Source organism: Aethina tumida, chromosome 1 (genome assembly GCF_024364675.1).
Source record: "Aethina tumida isolate Nest 87 chromosome 1, icAetTumi1.1, whole genome shotgun sequence".
Classification (NCBI taxonomy): Eukaryota; Metazoa; Arthropoda; class Insecta; order Coleoptera; family Nitidulidae; genus Aethina; species Aethina tumida.
In genome coordinates, this window is record NC_065435.1 from 3481841 (window position 1) to 3491790 (window position 9950).

General features: G+C 29.9%; 1 protein-coding gene across 7 annotated transcripts; it reads left to right on the forward strand.

The window, feature by feature from the left end:
- Window positions 1-1324: 1324 nt before the first annotated feature.
- Window positions 1325-9544, forward strand: LOC109608302 (uncharacterized protein DDB_G0287625). Of its 7 annotated transcripts, none has more exons than XM_049970384.1 (13): window positions 1325-1502; window positions 7423-7476; window positions 7591-7665; window positions 7736-7804; window positions 7861-7887; window positions 7966-8001; window positions 8233-8268; window positions 8322-8363; window positions 8814-8861; window positions 8918-8950; window positions 9029-9072; window positions 9149-9187; window positions 9415-9544. In XM_049970384.1, exons 1-12 carry the CDS (start codon window positions 1485-1487, stop codon window positions 9180-9182), a joined length of 516 nt encoding a protein of 171 aa, XP_049826341.1. In that variant the 5' UTR covers window positions 1325-1484; the 3' UTR covers window positions 9183-9187; window positions 9415-9544. The 7 variants fall into 7 exon arrangements, with proteins under 7 accessions (XP_049826341.1, XP_049826340.1, XP_049826337.1 ...); XM_049970383.1 differs by lacking the exon at window positions 1325-1502 and adding an exon at window positions 2163-2333; XM_049970380.1 differs by lacking the exon at window positions 1325-1502 and adding an exon at window positions 2998-3166.
- The last annotated feature ends 406 nt before the right edge of the window (window positions 9545-9950 follow it).

A 9950-nucleotide genomic window follows, 5' to 3' on the forward strand; every position in this document is an offset into this window, starting at 1 on the left:
AGAACTTATTTCTTTTTGTGAAAAACAACGAAACACTTTTCAGACATTAAAAAGAAAATTTTTGGAAATTGTCTTTTCAATATTTTATGTCATGGAATCGATACAAATGGCGAGTTACATCAAATATTTTAAAGTAATCAAAACTGACACTGTAAATATTTTTTAGGACTTACTCTTTCTAGTGTGTGTAAGTTTAAGCAACTTGTGTTATCAAGGTTTACGACCTGCATCATCTTTGGAAAGTGAAACATGTATGTGTAGCCAAAATAACATCATGTAACATTGTTCTTCTAGGAAACATATTAAAGCAATTCATTTATTTTTTATGTTGTTAACACTAGATTATCAAATATGTGCAATTTTATTCAGTTATCCAGATATCCTCGAAAGTTTTGCCTAGAGCTGCTAAAAGCTTCAGAAACAAATCTAATCGATATTCTCTTTAAAAATGTATTACATTCAAGGAATATTTCAATTAGCGTTGTTTCCCGTTGATGTTTTCAGTACACTTGAAATTGCTTGGAATAAGTTCCTTTAAGACTTCTAATTTTATCAAATCACTACCTGTTAAATTTTATTTGTTCCAGATTTGGAATCATTCTGGGAAAACTTCTTGATTTTTATATTAGCTTTTTTGACTTATTTTTTACTACACATACATTTATATTTGTCAGCTATGCAGAATGTATATCCAACATTTGATGATTATGAACATGATGAAGATGATGATCCAGGTTATGAAATTGTTAATCTGTCAGGACATTGTTATTCCAATTAGATGGAATTAAGAGGACAAAATCACAACATTAATAATTATTAGTATGATAATATTCATGAATGTTGTATTTTATTACTTTTATAATATAATTAATGATAATAAATCTAAAAGAAGTATATGTGTTTATTTTTTTTAACTAAACAAATTTAATTTGAAGTGAACTTCAAATATTTTGAATAATAAATTAATTAGTGAATTTTACTTCAGTTGCAAGTAGGAATATTCATTAAAATTCACTTTCAAAATTTATATTTCAAATCAGAAGAAGTATTTAAATTTCTTGCTGATAGATAGGCGCCACATGTAAACATTTTGATAGTCATTTTAGCAAGCACTATTAAATATTTATTGATTTTTTTATTAATTATAGAGCAACTAACAGTAACCTATGTTAAAATACTTAATAATTATTTATATTATACATTTAACTTCATAATTTTTAAAAATACTTTCAGCTAGTTGATACCAGAGGGAGCCAAATAAAATTTACGAGTTAACCTCAAAAATAATTTGGCGGTTAGATTAAGAGTGTCGTGCTGCTTTGCTTGCATGATTTTTTGTCGCTGCCTTGACTAGAAAATTTTGCCTAGCTTCGACACAGTTGCAATACTGAACGTACATTCTTCGATACAGTTGCAGTACTGTAGTCACATATTCGAGTTTCAAGATTTTTCCAGAGAATTGTCATAAGTTGGTTGCTGTCAATATGGAACGTCACGAGGAGGTTCGTTGTTAACCATTAATATTCTTCCAATAGCGTTTCTTACAAACATGTCTGTTTTTAACCACAAAACTGATATTTCCTAATATCATTTCACCGCTCTGGACACAGACCTGTTTGTATGAGACACTATATTTATGAAAACGTATTCCAGATTCATCTGACTGGATGATATATCAATTTCTACAGCGTTTTTAATTTGTAATTGCAATTTAATGAAACATTAATGCTAAACAACCTCAGACGACTCAATTGGCATATATTTTTTCGAAATTGACATCGGTTGTTACTATTTTCCGTAAATGTCACAGATTGTCATTGGTTTTGCTGTCGATTATTCCAAAATTTTTTGAATATTAATTTAATTATACATAATCATGAAGTTAAGCTAAAAGAATCAGTTTTTATGATTATTTCTGCATGGTCTTTAGAACCAATTTTCAAAATCTTACAGAGAATGAGGTTAATTTTTCTAATTTTCAAAATTTTTGTTTCAAATAATGAAATAATTAAACTACTTGCTAACAGACGGCACTACATACCAACCATTTTAAAAATAGGTTTATCTAGTTGACACCAGAGGGAGTCAAAAAAAAATTTACGACCTAACCTCAAAAATAATTTGGCGGTTTGATTGAGTTTCGTACTGCTTTGCTTGCATGATTCTTTGTCGCTGCCTAGACTAGAGAATTTTGCTTTTCTTCGACATAGTTGCAGTACTGAACGTACATCCTTCGATACAGTTGCAGTACTGTAGTCACATATTCGAGTTTCAAGATTTTTCCAAAGAACTCTCATAAGTTGGTGGCTGTCAATATGGAACGTCACGAGGAGGTTCGTTATTAACCCTTAATAGTCTTCCACTAGCGTTTCTTACAAACATGTCTGTTTTTAACCATAAGGCTAATATTTTCTAATATCATTTCACTGCTCTGGACACACACCTGTTTGTATGAGACACCATTTTTATGAAAACGTATTCCAGATTCATCTAACTGGATTATATATCAATTTCTACAGCAGTTTTAATTTGTAATTGCAATTTAATGACACATTAATCCTAAACAACCTCAGACGACTCAATTGGCATATATTTTATCGAAATTGACATCGGTTGTTACTGTTTTCCGTAAATGTCACAGATTGTCATTGGTTTTGCTGTCGATTATTCCAAAATTTTTTGAATATTAATTTAATTATACATAATCATGAAGTTAAGCTAAAAGAATCAGTTTTTATGTTTATTTCTGCATGGCCTTTAGAACCAATTTTCAAAATCTTACAGAGAATGAAGTTAATTTTTCTAATTTTCAAAATTTTTGTTTCAAATAATGAAATAATTAAACTACTTGCTAACAGACGGCACTACATACCAACCATTTTAAAAATAGGTTTATCTAGTTGACACCAGAGGGAGTCAAAAAAAAATTTACGACCTAACCTCAAAAATAATTTGGCGGTTTGATTAAGAGTTTCGTACTACTTTGCTTGCATGATTCTTTGTCGCTGCCTAGACTAGAGAATTTTGCTTTTCTTCGACATAGTTGCAGTACTGAACGTACATCCCTCGATACAGTTGCAGTACTGTAGTCACATATTCGAGTTTCAAGATTTTTCCAAAGAACTGTCATAAGTTGGTGGCTGTCAATATGGAACGTCACGAGGAGGTTCGTTGTTAACCATTAATATTCTTCCACTAGCGTTTCTTACAAACATGTCTGTTTTTAACCACAAAACTAATATTTTCTAATATCATTTCACCGCTCTGGACACAGACCTGTTTGTATGAGACACTATATTTATGAAAACGTATTCCAGATTCATCTGACTGGATGATATATCAATTTCTACAGCGTTTTTAATTTGTAATTGCAATTTAATGAAACATTAATGCTAAACAACCTCAGACGACTCAATTGGCATATATTTTTTCGAAATTGACATCGGTTGTTACTATTTTCCGTAAATGTCACAGATTGTCATTGGTTTTGCTGTCGATTATTCCAAAATTTTTTGAATATTAATTTAATTATACATAATCATGAAGTTAAGCTAAAAGAATCAGTTTTTATGATTATTTCTGCATGGCCTTTAGAACCAATTTTCAAAATCTTACATAGAATGAGGTTAAGGAAAATCTAATTTTCAAAATTTTTGTTTTAAATAATGAAATAATTAAACCATTTGATGACAAACGGCACTACATACCAACCATTTCAAAAATAGTTTTAGCTAGTTGGTACCAGAGGGAGCTAAAAAAAATTTACGACTTAACCTCAAAAATAATTTGGCGGTTTGATTAAGAGTGTCATACTGCTTTGCTTGCATGATTCTTTGTCGCTGTCTAGACTAGAGAATTTTGCCTAGCTTCGATATAGTTGCAATACTGAACGTACATCCTTCGATACAGTTGCAGTACAGTAGTCACATATTCGAGTTTCAAGATTTTTCCAAAGAACTGTCATAAGTTGGTGGCTGTCAATATGGAACATCACACGGAGGTTCGTTGTTAACCATTAATATTCTTCCACTCGCATTTCTTACAAACATGTATGTTTTTACCCATAAAGCTAATATTTCCTAATATCAATTCACTGCTCTGGTCACACACCTGTTTGTATGAGACACAATTTTTATGAAAACATATTTCAGATTCATCTGACTGGATGATATATCAATTTCTACAGCGTTTTTAATTTGTAATTGCAATTTAATGAAACATTAATTCTAAACAACTCCAGAGAACTCAATTGGCGTATATTTTTTCCAAATTGACATCGGTTGTTACCATTTTCCGTAAATGTCACAGATTATTATTGGTTTTGCTGTCAATTATTCCAAAAAATTTTTAATATTAATTTAAGTATGCATAATCATGAAGTTAAGCTAAAAGAATCAGTTTTTATGTTTATTTTGCATGGCCTTTAGAATCAATTTTCAAAATCTCACAAAGAGTGAGGTTAGAGTAAACTAATTTTCCAAAATCTTACTTAGAATGAGGTTAAGGGTAATCTAATTTTCAAAATTTTTGTTTTAAATAATGAAATAATTAAACTACTTGCTAACAGATGGCTCTACATACCAACCATTTTAAAAATAGTTTTAGCTAGTTGGTACCAGTGGCGGCCAAAAAAAAATTTGCGACTTAACCTCAAAAATAATTTGGCGATTTGATTAAGAGTGTCGTACTGCTTTGCTTGCATGATTCTTTGTCGCTGCCTAGACTAGAGAATATTCGAGTTTCAAGATTTTTCCAAAGAACTGTCACAAGTTGGTGGCTGTCAATATGGAACGTCACGAGGAGGTTCGTTGTTAAACGTTAATATTCTTCCACTAGCGTTTCTTACAAACATGTCTGTTTTTAACCACAAAGCTAATATTTCCTAATATCATTTCACCGCTCTGGACACAGACCTGTTTGTATGAGACACTATTTTTATGAAAACGTATTCCAGATTCATCTAACTGGATTATATATCAATTTCTACAGCAGTTTTAATTTGTAATTGCAATTTAATGAGACATTAATGCTAAACAACCTCAGAGGACTCAATTGGCATATATTTTTTCGAAATTGACATCGGTTCTTACTGTTTTCCGTAAATGTCACAGATTGTCATTGGTTTTGCTGTCAATTATTCCAAAATTTTTTGAATATTAATTTAATTATGCATAATCATGAAGTTAAGCTAAAAGAATCAGTTTTTATGTTTATTTCTGAATGGCCTTTAGAACCACTTTTCAAAATCTTACATAGAATGAGGTTAAGGAAAATCTAATTTTCAAAATTTTTGTTTTAAATAATGAAATAATTAAACTACTTGCTAACAGATGGCGCTACATACGAACCATTTTAAAAATAGTTTTAGCTAGTTGGTACCAGTGGGAGCCAAAAAAAAATTTGCGACTTAACCTCAAAAATAATTTGGCGGTTTGATTAAGAGTGTCGTACTGCTTTGCTTGCATGATTCTTTGTCGCTGCCTAGACTAAAGAATTTTGCTTTTCTTCGACATAGTTGCAGTACTGAACGTACATCCTTCGATACAGCTGCAGTACTGCAGTCACATATTCGAGTTTCAAGATTTTTCCAAAGAACTGTCATAAGTTGGTGGCTGTCAATATGGAACGTCACGAGGAGGTTCGTTGTTAAACCTTAATATTCTTCTATTAGCGTTTCTTACAAACATGTCTGTTTTTAATCATAAGGCTAATATTTCCTAATATCATTTCACTGCTTTGGACACAGACCTGTTTGTATGAGACACCATTTTTATGAAAACGTATTCCAGATTCATCTAACTGGATGATATATCAATGTCTCAGCATTTTTAATTTGTAATTGCAATTTAATGACACATTAATGCTAAACAACCCCAGAGAACTCAATTTGCATATATTTTTTCCAAATTGATATCGATTGTTACTATTTTACGTAAATGTCACAGATTGTCATTGGTTTTGCTGTCAATTATTCCAAAATTTTTTGAATATTAATTTAATTATGCATAATCAGGAAGTTAAGCGAGAAGAATCAGTTTTTTTGTTTATTTCTGCTGGGCTTTTAGAACCAATTTTCAAAATCTTACATAGAATGAGGTTAAGGGAAATCTAATTTTCAAAATTTTTGTTTTAAATAATGAAATAATTAAACTACTTGCTAACAGACGGCACTACATACCAACCATTTTAAAACTAGTTGTAGCTAGTTGGCACCAGAGGGAGCCAAAAAAATTTACGACCTAACCTCAAAAATAATTTGGCGGTTTGATTAAAAGTGTCGTGCTGCTTTGCTTGCATGATTCTTTGTCGCTGCCTAGACTAGAGAATTTTGCTTTTCTTCGACATAGTTGCAGTACTGAACGTACATCCTTCGATACAGTTGCAGTACTGTAGTCACAAATTCGAGTTTCAAGATTTTTCCAAAGAACTGTCATAAGTTGGTGGCTGTCAATATGGAACGTCACGAGGAGGTTCGTTGTTAACCCTTAATATTCTTCCACTAGCGTTTCTTACAAACATGTCTGTTTTTAACCATGAAGATAATATTTCCTAATATCATTTCACCGCTCTGGACACAGACCTGTTTGTATGAGACACTATTTTTATGAAAACGTATTCCAGATTCATCTAACTGGATGATATGTCAATTTCTACAGCGTTTTTAATTTGTAATTGGAATTTAATAAAATATTTAATGATAAACAACCCCAGAGAACTCAATTTGCATATATTTTTTCCAAATTGACATCGATTGTTATTATTTTTCGTAAATGTCACAGATTGTCATTGATTTTGCTGTCAATTATTCCAAAATTTTTTGAATATTAATTTAATTTATGCATAATCATGAAGTTAAGCTAGAAGAATCAGTTTTTCTGTTTATTTCTGCTGGGCCTTTAGAATCAATTTTCAAAATCTCATAAAGAGTGAGGTTAGAGTAAACTAATTTTCAAAATTTTTGCTTTAATTAAAAACATAATTAAACTACTTATTGACAGGCGGCGCCACATACCAATCAATTTGACAAGCACTATAAAATGTTTATTATTTTATTAAGAATGGGGTAACTAGTAGTAGTTTGTTAAGTTTCTAGTTGAATTTTTCTAAATATAATTTTGACCATCAATTAATCTCACAAAGAAGAGTTAGAGTACGATTCCTGTAATATTATGCATACAATTTTGTAACTACTAATGTCTTAACTACATTTTTACCTAGCAATAGTAGAAATGTAGTAAATCCCTCAAGGCTTTCATAAATTTAATTCTTTAATGTCAGTTCTAACCCACAACTTTTCTCATTTGAATAGTTGACATTTTTTACAAGTTTCAGCATAAATTTAAGTATTATTGACACTTTGAAATATCAATAGTGTCGAAGAAGTTCCTTCACTTCATTCATTCATCACTTTATTTATTGCAGAATAACGATGACACTCTCAACGGTACATCCAACGACAACAACAATATTTGTTTGGTAAGCTTGTTTAAATCACACAGACCTAAAAAACCTATAAGGCTTTATTTCTGTTAGTTATTATAATACTATTAGATACACTTTCCATAATTCATTTAAACATTTTAATTGTAGATGGACGTGTCTGACGACAGTACATCCAACAATAACGGCAGTACAACCCGTGTTGACGCCAGTACTTCAACTACGGTACGTTTGTTTATGTTAGAAATATAAATACTAATTGGATTTATATTTTTCCCACAATTCATTCATTTAGCTTGACAGAATGGGTGATACCACCATGGGTGATACCACCATGGATGAGGACATCTCCGATATTTCATCGGCAAGTAGTTTTATGTTAATGAAAAAATTACCATCAATTTCAAAATTTTGTTTTAGGACGACGATTCTGAGACTCTTTCCTCCGTAAGTTTAATTGATTTTAGTTTTATTGTTTAATAGCATTAACTGATCTTAATTTATTATAAATATTTGCATATTTAGTACGAGGGATCCGATATTGATGATTTGATTGAACACGTGAGTTTTATTTTTTATCATAATCAAAAATGTATAAGTTAACTTGAAGAAACGAGTAATTCATCCAGTGAGCTTTCTTCCTGCCTCGTTGTTATTTTATTTAAATGTCAATTTATGAAATGATGATTTCAGCTGAAAGCAAGTAACACATTTTTAACGGTTGAACTACTCTTATATTTTGGTTATTTATTTCCCTCTTATTAATATAGGACATTTTTTTATTTTTGGTAGGAGGTTATGTATGCACCGAATGCAAACGCTTTTATCGTGAGTTAATTAATTACATGTTCTACCACAACTAATAAAAATGTAATTTTTAGCCGGAGATTGTTGGCATTCTTGATGAGGATATCTCAGACATGGTAAGTTTTTTAAACTTTATATAATAAAACTACATTAAATATTAACTATGTATTTTATCGATTTATTCTTGATGTTTAATACAAAATTTTAATTAGATCTAATATTTGTTTATTAATTTATATGTGTTACATACTTTTTATTTAATATTTTAGGAAACTGATGATGATATAGACGAGATGTAGAGTGTGCATCAAGACCGACAACACAGCTATTTTTTCCAAATTACTTTAAAGAATAAGTTTAAACTAACTCTGATTTGTATTTCCTTTCAAAATAAAGTTTAAGAATTAAATTATATAATTAACTGACCACTAAATAGAAATTTTATTGTATGCTTAGTAATATAGTATATATTTTTGTAAAAAATACATATGACAATAATGTGTAGTTATACAAAACAGAAATAATACTTTAAAATTTAAATAGTTTTTCATACAAACTTTTGGCAGGACACTGATGACGAGATTGACAATGAACCAGTTTTAGCCACTATGATGGTAAGTTTTATATCATAAAATAAAATGACGTATCCTACTACACTGAAAACTTTCAGCCGGAGGTTGGTCTTATTTATATGGAAGCCACGGTAAGTTTTTTAAATAAAACCACTATACTAAAACAGTAGTGGCCATAAGTATAGCAACTTTATGAAAACTTTTTGCAGGAAGTTGACATGGACAATGATGCTATACCGCCGATAACTCATTCGTAAGTTTGTTTTATTTATTATACTAGAAACGTATCCTGCCACTGAGAAGTTATAAATATGTACTTTTGCCCACAGAATGGTGCTAATTACCTGGAGAATGATTGTCTAAATATGGTAAGATTTTTTTTTTTAATATTTCTTAAATAAAACCACAGTTTATACATCCAGCTAATTTATTTTTTCATAAATTACGCATTACATATTTTCTCAACTTACTCTTACTGAATTTGAACGAAAAATTTACAACTAATATATCTTTATTAATGTATGTCAGTAATAATTTTTTAAATTTGTGTAAATGATTATATGTGTATGCTAATACTTTGTTTTTAATATTTCAGATTACTGCTGATGATTTTGACGTGACTGAGTATCAAGTACTAGTAACATGACCATTTTTTCCAAATTACTTTAAAATCATCAAGATATTTGTATTTCATTTCAAAATAAAGTTTAAATAAGTTTATAGTATATAAATAGTTTTATTTCCCCCCAAATTGAATTTTTATTGTATGCTTTAGATATGTTAAGATAGATTATTGATATTAATGTAATATTGATATGTACAATAGTAACCATAATTAAAGCAACTTATTAAAAAATATTAAAAATATGAGCTATACTACTTGAAATGGATACTAATATCCATAATGTTGTTTGTTTTTTCTGTGTCTACTGTGGTCAATCCTAATTTTGTTTTTTAAAAAATTGCCTACTTTCTTATTTTTTAATGGACACAATTATAGCAACTTTTTACCTTCTAGTATTTTATTATTTTCCTACTGAGGTAGGATATAGTGCTCTTCTTGTTTTGAGTACCCTCCACGACCAGATGATTTATTAGTATCGAGCTTTAATTCCACTTGATTATCAAAAA